This window comes from Oculina patagonica, chromosome 5 (assembly GCF_052425735.1).
Source record: "Oculina patagonica isolate OP01 chromosome 5, crgOcupat, whole genome shotgun sequence".
NCBI lineage: Eukaryota > Metazoa > Cnidaria > Anthozoa > Scleractinia > Oculinidae > Oculina > Oculina patagonica.
In genome coordinates, this window is record NC_135762.1 from 7480740 (window position 1) to 7497835 (window position 17096).

At 40.8% G+C, this 17096-nt stretch overlaps 1 protein-coding gene across 2 annotated transcripts; it reads left to right on the forward strand.

Annotated features, from left to right (window-relative positions):
- Positions 1-1424: 1424 nt before the first annotated feature.
- LOC144655264 (cyclic nucleotide-binding domain-containing protein 2-like) lies at positions 1425-16603 on the forward strand. Of its 2 annotated transcripts, none has more exons than XM_078515481.1 (17): positions 1425-2143; positions 4609-4679; positions 5846-6014; positions 7167-7241; positions 8359-8447; positions 8721-8794; positions 9919-10001; positions 10576-10659; positions 10753-10820; positions 11260-11337; positions 11808-11868; positions 12543-12723; positions 13477-13529; positions 13678-13773; positions 14517-14582; positions 15152-15241; positions 15870-16603. In XM_078515481.1, the coding sequence occupies exons 1-17, from the start codon at positions 1760-1762 to the stop codon at positions 15972-15974; spliced, it is 1827 nt and encodes a 608-aa protein (XP_078371607.1). In that variant the 5' UTR covers positions 1425-1759; the 3' UTR covers positions 15975-16603. The 2 variants fall into 2 exon arrangements, with proteins under 2 accessions (XP_078371607.1, XP_078371606.1); XM_078515480.1 differs by having other exon boundaries at positions 1427-2143; positions 13474-13529.
- Positions 16604-17096: the final 493 nt, after the last annotated feature.

Genomic DNA, 17096 nt, shown 5'->3' on the forward strand with positions numbered 1-17096 from the left:
CGTTCTGAAACTGGCTCGATCACGATCAGACACGATCGTGGAGGGGCAGATGCAACAACAACAGCCAACATTGTTACGCCGAGGATCAATAGCGCCACGTGCTCGCTCGAACAGTGTTTTTGCGAGGGGTCTGGTACCGCCTGCTATTGGGCTCTTGAGAGGCAGGCGTCGGAGTAGAGTTCTGAGTGCAAGGGAGATCAAAATATTCCAGGTAAGTTAGTGCAGGCTTGTGGAGTTTATCTTGTAACGCGTTCGATGCGTTTGAGCGTACAGGCTGCTTCCATAACGCCGTAGAGGTTTTACTGATGCAGCCGTAAATTGCCGTCATATTTGTAAAAAGAGTGTCCCTTATTTTCTCTAATTTTGTAGTGCAAGCTTAAGTTCAGGCTAAATTCTCTGGTCGCTTACTTCTGAGAAAAGAGTAAGCGACCAGAGAAGACGGCTAGAATATAGGCTAGCGTAGCGTTTATAAAAATCTCTCAAAAAAATTTTTCTATTATTTTAGATATTTCCTCCGTCGATCCTATTGAGCATTCGTAAAACCAAAACCAAAGTAATCATTGTGTCCAATCACAAAGGACACAGGTAAAACTGTGAACCAATCAAAACCCAAAGTAAATACATGTAGCCGGCGCGAAGCTCGGGAAGCGTGTGTGAGTGAGTCACTGACGATTGGTTTTGGTTTTGCTTCTGATTGGATGAAACATTGGCGGGAGTTTTTTTTTTAAACCAATCACTAAGCGTCAGTTATGCGAAAACAAAGTAAACGCGAACTTTTTTCGAGTCAAGTGAAAATCGCTTTAAAAGTAACCAAGGAACAGAAGAATAGTCAATTTCAAAGAAATGGTTAAAAATGTAGATCAAGTGAAATGAAGGGTTGAGTTCATGCGTACAGGTTTTGGTCAAAAGGCGAAGATGTGTTGGTAACCATTGCTTTAAATGGTTGTTTAGGAGTGTGTTTTTTTGCTGTTGTAAAGTTGTTCCACGAATTTCGTGGCAAAATTAATTTCGACCAAATTTCCTCACTGATAAATTACCTGAGCCTGCGGTATTCGTCAGCGTCATTTCCTAGGCAACACGACCAGCCGGCCACACTCAATGCCGTAAAATTCCAAAACTGGGAACTAAAATTCTTGGTTTTCGTTGGTTAATTTGTTCCTCCGTCCGATTTAAAATATGCTATAATCAAAATTTACATATGCGCAGAGTAGCTAATCCCGAGTCCAAGACCTTCTGGGTCTCCTTCCAGTAACCCTGCATGATTTCGACACCTTGCATCCGGATTTCGCCATAAAGCAAAGCTTTTGAGACCTGTTTTCACTTGGCCTTAAGCCAGTTTAAACCGGTCAAAAAGTTAATCAATTAATATTTTCTTTGTTAATTGTTTCGGTGCAACCTACCGTGGAACGCGCACGCGATTGTCAGCCACAAAAGTCACGTAAAAGTACCATTTAATTATCAATTTTCGGCGCCGGTGTTTGCTGAAGAAATTCTCCACCATATAAATTTAATCGAGAGTACACGTTTTCGTTAATACACATTGGGACTGTAAAAAGAAACAAGTTTTATTATCAAAAACTGAATTCCAAGAGGTATTATATCAGAAGGTCAAAGGGACAACCTTTCGACTCGAATTTCCTTGGCATGTCAGCTCATAATCGCTTGCTTAGCGACGTGTGATTTATTTAACACACTCGTCTTATAGAATGTTCCCATCCCTGTATCGAGGGTCTATTTAAGGGTTCATCTGGCCCGTGCAATGACGAAAATGCTTCCAGCATTCGAAAAGAAGCCAAATTGGTTTGTAAAGCGCGAAAATCAAAACTGGTGGGAATCGAATGCTTTAAAGAACGTTTCCAACGCCACCGAAGCCGAGCATACAGTAGGCGATCGTGACCGTGCAAAAAACTCGAAATCACGCTTATCACGTCCTTTCGTTGCTCGCCATGAAAGCCTTCAAAGTCTTCCTACGATCAGAGAGCCGCTCGCGGAAGCTACACTGAGAACAGCACCAGCAAATGTGACGATGAACGATGAATGTAGTCAGTCGTGTGGATCTCGAAATGAAAATCTTCGGGTATGCATCAAACGATGGAAGAGAGTAAGTCTGAACAGAGCCACTGCGTCAAGTATTCATTTCGAGGTGAGTGTAGTATTGTTCAGAAGGCTAAAATGACAAACTAACAAGCTCATTTAATTGGCTTTACGTGTTTTGTTTTATAAACCTTTTTTCCACGGATCTTAAAATATTAAAGCTGGATCTTGTGAGCGCTGTCTTCAGATCGTGTTTATACACGGAAATTGATTGCGACCATTGTGGAAATAACTGTTTATTTATAGCTATTGTAAATATTCTAAAAAACTATCCTTCTTGATTAGCCGGTCATTTGCAAACTTCACCGTCAGCGGGCGAAAACTTGACTGTAAATGACCAGTTTTTGTGTTTGAGTTTCAAATGAGTGCATTTCAGATTTGTGGTTCCCGAAAGCGAGAGAAGTGTTGCCAAAAAACCGCGCAATCGCTCCGAAAATTAGACACACTTGATGTAAGAAAAATGTTGCAAGGCAGGTTGATTTTATGCACGGTGTCCTTCTGGTGGTCTTCGAAATGTGTCTGTTTCTTGCATTTTACACTTACTCAGTTCCGACACTTCATTAGCGCACGCCTGCACGCAACTTTAAATGTCACGCAAATTAACTGAGCAACGGTTAGCTTCTTGTGTTGTGACAGGGCGCCATACAACTGAACAAAGTCGCGTTTTCTTCAAAATTCTTCTTCTTGGTTTGTTCATAACATAGCTTCCCCAGGCAGGTCGTTTTAGATGCTAAGCTATCACAGTGTTATTGAGATTCTGAAACTATGATCCTTGGTTTAGTTGATTTAGCAGTGGTGGTCTTTTCCGCCCGTCTGTAATGTCACTAACACATGGTGTCCAGATTTCCGTACACTTCAGTTAGTAAAGCCAAAACGGAATTTTATTTCAGTCAACTAGTTTGCTATTCAAATGAAAAGGAATATTTTTCATATGGTATTAATGACGGATCTCAAAAAATTTATGAAGCTGGTTAAAACCCTGTTTAACCAGTCGTTTTAAAGCTTCGGAAACAGGGGTTTTGCTAAAAGCAGGCCCGCGGCCCGGCGGCCCACGGCCCGCGGCCCGCGGCCCACGGTCCACTTCACGGCCCGCGGCCCACCTCTCGGCCCGCGGCCCGCGGCCCACAGATTTTTGCTAATGCGCTAATAAAGAAAAACTATAATTTCAGTTGTCGGTGACGAGGCGCGTGTTTACAGGATCGAGTTCTCGCTGTTAGGACTGTTAGTGTGACATTTACTTGAGCTTAGCAATAAAGCCTTTTGAACTACAATAATTTTAAATTTTGTTACCTATATGGGTCTGTAGGTTAACTGGAGCTCTTGCCTTTCTTTCAAGAATTTAAGTTTTCATGCTATAAATGTCCACGTTCTGGCTTTCATAAACTTGTTAACATATCGATCGTAAGACATGGATTAATTCAACTTCAACTTCAACTTGGAAGTAGCCAAATAATACACAAATTGTGTATACACATGTTAGCCAGCAAAAGGAGTTTTTGGGTTCGCTAAAATAAACAGAAAAGTACAATTCAACCCGCAGCCGGACCGATCGTCTTTACTTCGCATTTTTTGAGGATGTTGCAAAGCACGGGCGCGGGTGGCCTGGGTACCGTAAAAATGTTCCAGGCGTTGCATGCTCCGTCGACAATGTTTTTTCCGATCGTAAAGTTGTTGTTATCCATTTATCACGCTGTTTCTTCATAAATAAAAGGACCTATGAAGGTAAACTTGAAGCATACGAGGTAAGAACACCATAAACTGGAAGACTACAAGATTTTCCGATGCAAACTTCTTCTTTTTAAGTGGTAAAACATATCGATCGAGTTAAAGTTAAAAGTGGCCCCCGAGGAAGAATTTTTACGTTCAGATCCCCCCTCCCGCCCGAGAGGTGGGCCGCGGGCCGTGAAGTGGACCGTGGGCCGCGGGCCGCGGGCCGTGGGCCGCCGGGCCGCGGGCCTGCTTTTAGTAAAACCCTCGGAAACAGCTGTGTTCTTAACCGGCTAAACGTGGCTGAGATGTAGCCGAACCTGGGGCTCGTTTCTCGAAACCCCCGGAAATTTTTCGGGCCCGTCATCTGGCAAGTTTTTAGTCATCTGTATCTTAAAAACAAAGAAGTGTATAGGCCTGAAACTTTATTGTATGGAAGGAACCTCTGTTCATATTTAAAAAATTATGGAATAAAACAGCTCTGTAATCATTAGGTTTGAGATTCTGCTATGGCTTTCCGAGTGCGAAAACGTTTCAGAACCTTCGAGAGACGGTGCGCCTGAACTGAAAACTAAACTGATTTCATTGCTTGTGGTGTTTGGGAGTGAAGCTGAACTAATAAAACTTCTAGATAAAAGATTTCTAGATTGCAAGTTATGAGCATGGCGCCGGACTAAGTAAGTGGTTTTATGCCTTGTAAGAACATTTTCAACAGCGGTGAAAATGCAACGGAAGTCCGTTGTTTTTAATCCATGCTCATCATGTGATGATTATTACTTATTTTTGTGGTCCACTTTATTTTCACAGCCCCTAGAGTGCTTCAGAAGATTAGCAAGAATAGTCATGGTTGTTATACGAATTGGACGTGTTCTCAAAAGGTGCGATATGCCGCAAACTGACTTTTGCCTCTTTACATGCATAAGACAGGTTTTGTTGTGTAGTTGTTTAATATCTCTTTTTAGTCAGGAACAAAAATCACTAATTAAGAGTGCTTTTAATATATTGCCGCACTACTTAAGAACTGCTTCCACTATATCGCCGTCGAATTCGCTTGACCTTGGTGACCCGACTGATCGAAAGTCGTCTTTCCTCATTTTAAATTTTATTGCCAAATACCACGAAATATGCAAATAGATTGGATAAAAAATTCTACAGAGCAAAATAGAACAATTATTTTTGGGGTAGAAGTACGGAATTACAAGGATGGCAGGGACGGCGGAGCCGGGGGGGGCTGGAGGGGCTTTATCTCCCCCCCCCCCAGAATTTCCGAAGAAATAAAGACATATTAAGAGAAGGGTCTTTTAAGCCCCCCCCCCCCCCCCCCCAACTTCAAGTCACTAGTCAACCCCCGCACTTGGAAAATTGCTCCGCCGTCCCTGGATGGAAGTGGATTACAGTTCGTCTATTTGGATTTTGTGACAGGGTGTCAAAAAATCAAACGTTCCATTCTGGTGAAGTTTTGAATCTTTAGCATGCTTTGTCATATATTTTTTGCTTATGTCAATTTTGGTGCTTCTGTCTTTCAATTTCAAGATAATAAAGCAAGTTCATAGACAGTTAGCGGCCATGATTACAAAAACACGATATAACAACCGAGAGACACTGTCCCTTGAATATGTAACCCCGTCATAATCAGTCGTTCGAAACATTACGATTACGCCGGAGCTTCGCGATTGTGATCTGACCTCGTATCAGCATGTTCTTATCTATTTAGAGCTTTCAAGCCTGGAAAAGTAATTAAGAAGTAGACCACTGTGAAAAAAATATAGCATTTCCATATGATATTTCGGTCTAGCGTAAGCCATTCTCGGGAGAAATGCAACTATTACAAGTAGAAACTACATTGTACGCCAAAATCAATTTGGCGTAAAAAAAACCTTCGGGATCTATATTTTGGAGTTCCAAAAAGACTCTTGTTCAGTCTGCGTGTTATACTGCCCTGGTCTAAGAGGGTTTTTCATATAGTCAGGATAGTGAATCTAAAATGGGATTTCACACTTTGTAGCTATGGATAAATAACTGGATCTTTCTGTCTCTTTCTCAGTGATCCCAAAGCTGTTTTCCACCAGGAAGGAATTTGCAAGTCGTTTCTAGAGATTATGGAAGGATACATGGCCACAAGAGAGAGACACCTGACTAATAATCATCACAAACCTGGCTTCTCTAGTGCGGCACTGGTTTTTGATCCAAAACAATTCAAGGCAAATAAAGAGGTAAACGAACAAATACATTGAAATGATACAGTTTATGGAAGTTTGGGACACTTTCCGTTAGAGAACAGTCCGTCATGGGCCCTGTATTGGTGATACATAAATAACAATATTTGTATCCTCCTTTCATATAAGAGGACGTCGTGTGCCTCAGGTACTAAGTGGGCACCACTTTTAAGGGGACACTGAGTCATGGTCCCGGTCGCACACGAACACTATACAATAACCTCCAGTGAAAGGCACACTTGCCATTGGCCGTTCCGAGGTTGCGCAGGAAACTGGGGCGAGTTTCAAATTTCAAGTAATCGATAATCTGACAGCACCACAGCAAAGATCGCGATGAGATTGGTCATTTGACCAAGTTTGATGCTTTCAAGATGAACAGAAATAAAGTTATGGACCTTGAAACATGGTTTAAAATCAATACAAACGTCTCGTAAGCCAGCGTCCCCCAAAACCATATAAACTCTTAAAATTTTTATCCGTTTTGTGACAGCTGTAAAATCCTGCCAAAGACCCATTATTTGAAAGAAACTAAGATGAAAATCACTATGTTTGCCCATTTTAAAGAGTATCACAAAAATTATAAAAAATTTAAGAGTTTTCATGGTTTTGGGGGACGTTGTCTCAAAATAAGAGACGTTTGTATGGATTTTTAACCATGTTTCAAGACCCATAACTTCGTCTCTGTTCATCCTAAAAACGTCAAACTTTAATAGTCAAATGACCAATCTCACCGGGTTCTTTCATGTGGTGGTGTCAGATTATCGATTTCTTGACATTTGAAACTCGCCTCAGTTCCCTTCGCAACCTCGGAACGGAAGAGACTGAGTTGTGCTGCCAGTCACACCAAAACAATAGGTGTGTAACCCTGTAACCTCCAATACTGGGGACACCTCCCTTAGCTTAAGGAAAAACTGAATCGTGGTCCTAGTCACACACTATAGCACTACCTTGGTTTGTAACCTTCAATGACTAGCACTACTGCGTCGTGATTTCGCCGCCACGCATTAACATAGCTTTACTATAGAAAAAGAAAAAAAGGGGGCGGGAGAAATAAACGAAGCCAGTAGCGCAAGAAAAAGAGACAACGAGGGGTTTTTGAAAACCTACAGAGGTACTAGTACATCAGCTTTGCGTTGGCTTTATCAACAGGTTAAGATTAGCAAGGAAGTCAAACAGCTTCTAAGCTCAAGACCAGAGGAACGGACAAGCGACCAACTTCAAACTGTAAGTTGACACGTTTCTGTAACCTCTTTCTCGAAACGTGGATTCATGATTCGCCTACGCGGCCCAGAACAGGAAGGACCATGTTGACTGGCCACACGCGTAGGCCAAACGATATGAAGCATTTTTTGATTGGGAGTCCCGGATGCCTTCAAAGGCAAGAAAAACTAAGAAAACTCATAGCGTCATAAATATACAGAAGAATCTCGATTTTTTGAACTCTCGATTTTTTAAAGCTCCTGAAAACTCGAACTAAATGTCGTTTCCATTGGATTTTTTTTTTCACTTATTCAGACACTGCATCTTCACTTCCGATTTCCCGAGCTCCTAATTTTTCGAACCCCTTTTTCGTTTCCCTTTAATGAGAAATCCGGATATCACTGTAATCTCGCATCATTTCTATTCCATAAGACCAAACAATAATACTATCGATTTATTCGCACGACAATCCGTGAGATTAAGCCATTACATGATTATAAAGATAATCTCACAGTAGTCCGTGAGCCGGAACCAAGCATTGTCCGACATTAAGAACCTCTTGTGGGTATTTCCTACCATTTCGAAGTCGGTGATCGCGGTCTGAGACTAACAAATTCCCGCTATCTGATACTGACTAAATTCCCGATGCAAAAGCGACAATATTGTTGTAAAAAATCAGACGATTTCAACGATTTGTTTTCAGTTACCCATACAGCGTCTCGACATTGCTAGCCTACGCTTTGAAAATAAATTTTTGCCCTAAAATTAAAGAAAACCAAACGATATTATTTTATCACTGCGGCATACTTTCCTTTGGGGTTGTAAAATGTTTCTGTTTTTCTTCTTATCCCAAACTTGCGTTCACTTAAAAGAGGATTTCATCTTTGTTCATCCCTGTTTGTTCAAAGATTAGTTTTAGTTTTAATCCAGAATTGAGCATCAATTAGAATTTAACTAATCTTAAAATGCAATAAGTTAATGGAGCCGTGGGAATAAATTTTGGGTTGCCAGTTTTTTTATTTTAACGTTTCTTACCTTTTTAACAACCGTGCACGGGAATTTTAAAATTTGTCAAATCGTTGTGCTTCTTTTTTCCCATAAAACTATGCTTGTTATTTTATTTTATTTGTATGTCATTCAGGTGTTATACGCTCTTCAAACCTTAGAGTCATTTTCTGAGCTCCCCCTTCACATGCAACAAGACGTGTGCAAAGTCGCCTGGCTACAAAGGTATTGTGTTTTTTCCTTAATCAACTAATAAATAAGGGATCGAAAGAATGGATCTTGATTATGAAAAGTCCCCAACTAATTTTGGCCATGAGTATGGAATCTTGAAGCCCGAATCCTAAACTCGCCGAAACTCGTGTTCAATATAACTTGCCTAACACTTGTCCAAAGTTGCGGCTATTTTAGGGCCCAAATTCATGCAGATTTGCTGCCGTTGATTGGGTCTTATCTGGCTACAATTTCTCACGACTGTATATGTTTTTTCTTTGCTTTCAGCCTTCCTCCGAATAAGATTATTATAAAACAAGATCACGTAGCAGATAACTTTTATTTCATAATAAATGGAACGGGTAAGTAAATGATATCAAATAAAACAGATAACTGGCGGTTACACATAGTTGATAGCTCCCTTGGATAATAACATTTAGTTATTTTCAGCGGTAGCCAGGTAGCTACCTTTATTTCTAAGCCTGTGGGTTCAAGGAGTTTTCTTACTTTTATACAAATAACTGAGGGTGATACGGGTGCTGCAAATTAGTCAACAAACGTTTTCGAACCACGCCGGACAACCACATGTAATTAAGGACGGGACACATTAGGCGACAAGTCGCAGCGACAGGTCACTGCGACAAGTCGCTCCGTGTGTAGTGCTTCAAAACAAAGGGCTGTGACAAGGCACTTGTTTGGTGCCCACGCAGCGAATTTGGAAGAGTAGGAATGTAAACTAGTTTTCCAATTCAATGTATGGCAAAAAACGTGACGCTCTCTCATTGGTTAATTAATATTTTGTCGCAGCGACTTGTCGCAGAAGTGCGCACACGCTGCGACAACGCTGCTTTCGCTCATTTTGTCGCTGCGATCAGTCGCACGAATTCAAACTGTCTTGATGTTCGTGATTTGGCGCGCTTTCACTACACGCCTCATTGAAGCATATACAGGGCAGCTCGACTTTTCTTAAAGAAAAAAGAAAAGGATTTGTACGTATGCTGGATGGATGGCAAACCTTGCTATCCAAAAACGTTTTGCTTTACAAACTTTAAAAAATTGAAATCGCCATTCAAAGTTCCAAAGTCTACATTTTATAATCACAAAAAGGCAATCTTAACATCTTCAGTTTAGTTCCTGACTCGTCCCCAGTCGTCTTCATACAGCACGCGGCAAAGATACAGCGGAGGGAGAGACGGGTACCGAGAAAGGGAGCGCAAGGGGAGATGGGTAGGGAGAGGGCGAAACAGGATTTCCCAGTCGTCTTCTCCCCTTCTTCCTTCCCATCATCCCCTGCTCCCCCACCTCGCGCGCGTGATTCTCCCTTTGCCGCGTGCTATATGAAGACGACTGGGGACGAGTCAGGTTTAGTTTCATTTCGGGCCACGACCGGTAGCACTTTTCCTACTGTTTTTCATGACTGTCAAGGTCACGTGACAGGGCCATGCAAAGGGCCTAATCTAACATATTCTTTTTGTTAACATTTTAGTAACAGTACTCTCAGAAAATGACCCAACCAAGGATTCTCCTTTCACCTCACTGGCCACGCTCAAGAGAGGCTCAAGTTTTGGGGTAAGAATACAAGACGCTTTGCTAAATGATGACAGCTCTTTTCGTGCCAGTGGCGTTAATTTGTTTCTTGCATTTAAGGCACATATTAGGAATTATAGCATGGCTCCAATAAAATCACTTTATAAGATTTTGAGCCAGAGTGGTTTGTAATGTTAGAAAACTTTGTTTGCCACGGGACATCACTAGACTCACTAGTCTATCGTGTTGCGTTAGGCTGCTTTTAGGTAGTCACGTAAAAGTTAATTCGTGACTGTTATTTGATTTCAGTCGGGGGACAAGTGCAAGTTAATGGTCGTTAATGGCGACAACTTCTCCAAGAAGTGACTGAGCCCGCGGTTTTCGTCGCAGAAGTTGCTAAGCAACACGACGTATTTATACGCTCGACGGCGTTCGGAGTACTCGTGAGCGCTCGCGCTAGTTTTTGATTGGATAAAATAATTCAGAAATTGTTTGATTGCTGCAACAAAGATTTGTCGAAACTGGTACTTATTCCTCCAACTGATTTATTTTCTAGCGTTTTGCGTAAAAAAGTGTTTTTTGGTCTAAAACTAAGCTGTTGTTTTTCTCTCGTCAGGAAACTGCCATTCTAAATAACTGCCGTAGAACAGCTTCTGTTGTCAGCAACGATCCTATACAACTGCTAGTGATAGAAAAGGAGGTAAAATGCTATCGCAATTATAATAAAACGTACGGCAAAAACGTCTTTCTAACAAAAAATCACCCTTTAGAATGCTCTTTTCGTTTGTTGTAGGATTATCAGAGAATTTTCATGGGTCAGACCAAAACAGGAGAAGAACCAGCGCATCTGAAATTTTGCAGGTAAGGGACAGCTTTCTTTCCCTTGGTGATCCATGAGAAAATTTCTTATCTCACTCATTCATAGAGGCATGAAATAATAACAAAAGGATTGGGATCTTCTGGGAAAAAAAAGTTATATTAAACTGTGATATGTGTGGTTACTTAGAGCCAGTGTTCCTGCAATTGAACGGCTGGACTCGTCCCTTTGCGGTTCCTCCCTCTAACCTGGATGCTTGCTCATCACAAGTTGCCTTTAACTATGAGCAATCCCTCTTTTTCTTTATTCCATCGAGTGAGACGAGATAAAAAAGAAGGCGTCGAGCGGAAATTAAAGCTGATCGCGCCGCCATCACGTGCCGCCATAAAACTAGGACTAAAGGGCATGAGTACAGTTCTGGTATAGCTCTGGATAAACTTAACTAAGACATGTTTTTTTTCTTACTTGACTTTTTTTTGTCAGGAGTCTGGACTTTCTCGCCGATTGGCCCGTTGATCTGTTACTCGCAAATCCGGAAAACTGTCTCTTTCATTACTTCAGGTTAGCCACACAAACAGTCTGCTTACTACAGAAATGGATTCGTCCCTTTCGCCTACTCTTTCGAACACCTCTTAATCCACCTCTTGGGGGCTAGGGGGGCGTACCTGAATATCTATCTTGACTGAATGACTGACTACCAATTGATTGATTGATTGATTGATTGATTGATTAGTTAATTGATTGTTTCTTTGTTTGTTTGATTGATTGATTGATTGATTGATTGAGTGAGTGAGTGAGTGAGTGATTGATTGATTGATTGATTGATTGATTGATTGATTGATTGATTGATTGATTGATTGATTTGTTTATTCGCTCGTTCGGTCCTCCACCCATCCTGACCGCACCTCCGATTATTCATTCTTTTCTACATTACCCTCATCCATCGATTCATTTTCTTAAACATCTATGCTGTTCAATTTTGTTCTTTTCACCGTCCCCAACTGACCAATGTTTTTGTGTCCTATTAACAGACGAGGAACTGTAATCGTTAAAGACAGTAACAAATCTGATTGGCTGTACATAATTGTCTCGGTAAGTGTCTACGCATCACGTAACTTCGATGTTTGTCTGCGTCTTCAATTCAATAAAGTAATATGGAGTGGAAGGGCGGTGGCCTAATGGGTGTAATGGTTAGTGTGTTGAACTTCCGTACCGCTGTGGGTAACCCTGTGATGGACTAGCATCCCATCCAGGGGGAGTAGAAATACTTTTAGTCGCTTAATGCTTTAAAATTAAAACTGAAAACCGGGATACGCTCCCGCCTGATGGGCTGATGGGTCCTAATACAAAGCCAAAGAAGCGCGCATGGATCAAACCGCCGATCCACTTTCCAAGCTGGCACTTTATAAATTCAGGGCAGCAGATGGACATTGCAGATATATAAATAAGGATACATGGCGGGGAAACATCAAGAACGACCTGAGTAAGATCAAAACGACTTGCATGCAATATGAAAAGAGCGGCTCAAGATCGACGGAAATGAATAGTAATAATGGATGGCTCACAACCTCGTTCCCAGGGTCTCTCTCTTGCCACCCCCATTCGCTCTGGGGGGTGGGGGAGAGAGAAGATACCCTGGCAACAAGGTTAGACGGCTCATGCCCTCTTCCCTACCCACTCCCACAAAGAAGGAGAAGAATATATCAGACGATGAAATAACCTTAATGAAAAAAAAAAGAAAAACTAATTCCACGTATTTTTTGTAGGGGGTTTGTCAGGTTCTTCTAAAACTTGAAATAACCAAGCCAAGATTATCTGGAAAAGTTCAAAACAGAGAAGAATTAACGACCGCCGATAAACTGGCAAACCTGACTGAGGAACGTCACAGAAATTCTAGTTATTCTGCTTCAAAAATAGAACGTTTGCCGACAAGAAGAAACACAACAGGTGTGTGAACCCAGTACTGATCAGAATACAAATTCTCCTCACCAAAATAGTATGTTGTTAAGACGGATTGTAATGAGAATAACCAATTGGATAAATAGGTAAAATAACGTCGAGATGTGCCAATTAATTCTCAGAACTTATATTTAACAAATGTATGGCAATTAGTAAAAAAAAAATAAGTGGATTTTTAGTTTTGGATTTTAATGCTTTTCAAGCGTTAAAGTTGCATCCTGATATATTCCAGGTTACATTGTTCGTCCATTTATTGTGTCCAGTTTAGTTTCATTGAGGGCCTCCCAGGGGTTTTTGGGAACAAGGAAATGCTCATTTATTTGGTAGGAAAAGGGATAATTTTGAATTATTTTAAGGGAGCAAGGGTTATCTTCACCACTAACTCGTGAAAATTTTAAAGAACGATTGAATTTATGAATGTGGAACAAGAATCCTTCCGGAGACCCTCTTCTTTGTGACATACACTTTATTCAGATCTTTTAGCTTTTTTTCTTTCACCTCCTAATTGATTTATGCTCAGCGATCATTTATTGGTTTTGTTTCCATTTAAAGTAGCTTCTTCGATAAAAAAATTTTGCAGCTTTTCTTTACCCGATCTATACGGTCTAATGGTTGCCATAGTTGTATGCAGCTTCGCAAAAACAGTCTTTCAGTGTTATGAACGTTAGTTTCGAGATAAAGCCAAGTCATTTCATAAACAACTGATCACATTATTTTTTATTATTTTTTTATTATCAGCAGCTTTCTCAAGTTCCCGTTCAATGGAAAGGCGAACAAAATCTCTTCCACCCGTGGTAAGAGACCGTTTCAATCTGTTAAGACAGCAGACTTCCAGTTTCTGGTTACCGGTTACAAGTTTTTCCACTTTTATTTTCCCGCGCATGGCATCGGTCGCAAGTTTATTTCCCCAGTTAATTTTTTGTTGTTGTTTTGTTTGAGTAGTTTCCTGTCACTGAAGTACCGTCAACCTTCCATCATCAGCCAAGGAAACAAACAGCGTTTGTACAGTTGGGCCTTCTTCACCCGAGAAGTGTTTTTGTGAGTATCATCATTTGTTATATAACTGGAATGTTTCTCCAGCAGTACGCCCTAATTGGCTACTTCGAGTTCATATGACATCTTGCAATACAGTCAACTCTCGTTATAGCGGACACGCTCGGGGCGTCGTTTAGTGTCCGTTATAGTGAGAGTCCGTAATAGCGGGAGTCATTTCAAGTCAAACCTTATTCCCCGGGGATCAGGATTTTGTCCGTAATAGCGAGTGTCCGCAATAGCGGGGTTTCCGCAAGGCGAGAGTTGACTGTAAAACGGTTTCCCGCCAATAGACTCTGCGCGGGCAACACTGCAAAATCTATGACGTCAGAGGTTAACAGTGCACTGTTGACCCATGAATGTTGACCGACGACAGCCGTTCTTCTAAATTCTTCGTTCTGTTATAAAAAATTACTTAATGACAGGTCCCAGTTAGTCAGTGTTGTTTCCCTCGAATTTCAAATAAGATTCTCTGGTAACAAAATTATAATCTGTTTCCCTCAGGCCCAGTTATTGAGTGTTAAATCAGGTAGCTCATGCGGGGTGAAGCATTGAAGCAGCGTTCTATTCGGGGCTGATTGCATGGTGACCTAACTGAAAAATTAGATTGGAGGGACGTCATACTTCCCTCCTACCGACTGCGGTAGCGAAAACGTGATCCCGCCATTCCAACCCGCTAACTACCTGGCCTGGCTCATACAGTTTCGCCTGTCTTGAGATAACTGTTTTGCTTTTGCTCTGTTTTCCAGGGTTTATCTACGCTTCTAAATTTCGATGAAGATTTCCAACTTCTTCAGCAAGCCAGCGTTAGCTTGGTGAGTTGTTCACACAATTTTAGATAAATAAATCTTGAACTGAGTTTGTTATTTTGCTGTTCTGCGCGCCATCCAAATGAAGTGATTGGAGCAATCTGATTGGCTAACGACGTTCTCGTTGATATACGGTCACACGCCATGCATCGAGCCCGCGCATTTTTTTCTACGATTTGAAAAGTAACAAAAGTTTTGTTGATCAAGACTAAGATAAGTGCGTCCAGATATATTAACTTCGTTCGGCTAAGTTCCAGGTCTACAAAAGATACATTGCTCCTCCCTGGTTGGTCGCTGTTGTCTTGCCTATATTAGAGTTTTTGACTTTGTCCTGGACAAAAAATACATCTCGGTCAGTGATTCTATGTCTGGGTCAGATGGTTTGTCGAAAACACAGGCTTGAATGGGATTCAATGCCATAACCTCTTCGAAACCAATGCAGTGCTCTACTAATTGAAATAAAGCCAACTGAGGACTGGTCAGTCATAATTTGTAAAATTCGTAATATACCTGTAGAAGATATAGAAGTGAATATAACCAGTTTGGTCAACAGTAATATTTTTTTTCTCTTACAGGTCAGTCGAGGAGCCGAATGTGTGATGATTTCCAAAAAATTCTTTATAACTCAAGCAAGTGAATTAACCAAAAAGTGGATCAGACATAACGTGAGTATTACTTTACCATTTCTGAAAGTAGTGAAGAACGCCAACTGAGTCGTAGATAAACAACCGAATCAGTTTTTATATATTATAATCTACCAAAGAAACGGTGAACGCACGGGGACCCGGTTTTTATGCAACAAAGTAAAATGGCGCGAAAATTGTAACCGAGAGCCGCCTTGTACCCAAGCGCCAGTTGGTAAAGGCGATAAGTCGGGAAAACAGGGTGCGCGGAAGTAGATGGTTAGGGAGCAAGCCACGGAGCGCGTCCCTCTTCCCGTTCGCATCAGTCCCACAACGCCAAGCGAATCATGCACTATTCATTCTATGACGTTAAAGCGCACCACGTACGACAGAGGAGCGACGCCTAGGAACGAGCCAGGCCCGAGAGACTGCCCACCAATAAACCGGCGCCAAGCGCGGGAAAAAGCGCGTAAGACAAGTCACGTGTGCTTATAGTTTTGCTTCTGATTGGTTGGCGATACGCCATGTTTTCTCTGATTCAGTTGGTCAAAGTGAATTTCCGGAGTTTATGAATCAAACACAGAGTTAGGCAAGCGAAATTTAAAAATGTCTCCAAGGATTTGAATAGCACTAGCTATAAAATTTCACCTCATGTGTCTTATTATTTCAGGTACGGTCTTACCCTTCCAGAGAGACGCTTCAGAGGAATCTTCAAGAAAGAATCAACTGGGATGCATATAAACAAGATGTTATACAAACTGTAATCGCTAGATGACAATGAAATTTTTTTAACTTTCAGTTCCCCACATTGGTTTGATTTCCAGTAGTTTTTGGAGAACGCAGTTCATAAAACGGCAGGAAATCGACCGTAGTTTCAGTTCCGGAGAGTAAAATGACTTGTAAAACTTTGGATAAGTGGTCTAAATGCAGCAGTTTAATGTAATAAGTGATAAACTTTCGATGAGGCTTATAAAGCCTGAACCTATTTAAGAAAAACATTTCAATTTGTCTTTGTCTTATTTAATTCTACCCTGATTTATATAATATGACAAGATGCTTTATGATCCCTACTGAAGACGTGAAAGTATTGAAGTTCTGCTTGAAATGATGGTTGTTCTCGGATCTTAACAAGCGAAAAAAGAAAGAAATATTAAATTACCTAAAAAAGAGTCATATTACATGTATATAAAAAAAATAAAAACCCCATTAAATGGGGGTTATTGTACAAAAACAACATATAAATATTGTAAATAATAATGCTTTCGTCGAGGTTTACTTCTTTTTTCGTTCTATTAAGCGATTCATTTGTTAGTTGAGACTGCACTAGGCAACTCTGTAGATCGTCTTTTGTATTATAAAATGTATTGTTTCTTTTACGACAATAAACAGAACCTATGAACTCGTCTCAAAGTGAATCTTGCTTGGAGCAAAGTTAGCAGGGGGGACTGGTTCTGAAAGCTACTAACTATGCTTGCAGATCCACCTGAGAAACGGCAACCCTATTTGTTCCCGCACGTTTTTTCTGAACTTCTCCTACGTTTCTTTTGTTTTTATTTGCCTTTTTTTCACTTCTCGCGGGAAAATCTTTTGAGATATAAGTGCAAGGCGTGGGTCTATAATAAAGACCCATAGCAAAGTAAAAATTTCGCAAGACATCTCTTCATATTAAGATACATATAGTTTTCCGTAAAATGTAAATGTTATTTACAGTAGTACATGCAGTCAATCAAGCACTGAGCTAATTAAGTTAAAGGGACTGTGTCACGGATTTTAGCCTAATTTAGGCCATAAGAAACGGCGACCAAATTCGTTAAAATATAAAAATAAACGCTTAAAACAGTAAAGGAACCTTTCAATGACACAGCAAATACAAAAGTGAATAAGGTTGAAACCGATT

What these genes read in the sequence shown, in the direction of transcription:
- LOC144655264 (XM_078515480.1), top strand. Translation starts at nt 1,760, where the DNA reads ATGACGAAAATGCTTCCAGCATTCGAAAAGAAGCCAAATTGGTTTGTA. An exon ending in AATTCAAGGCAAATAAAGAG is followed by an intron (nt 6,015 to 7,166) that starts GTAAACGAACAA and finishes CTTTATCAACAG; the next exon opens with GTTAAGATTAGCAAGGAAGT. An exon ending in TTTCATAATAAATGGAACGG is followed by an intron (nt 8,795 to 9,918) that starts GTAAGTAAATGA and finishes TTAACATTTTAG; the next exon opens with TAACAGTACTCTCAGAAAAT.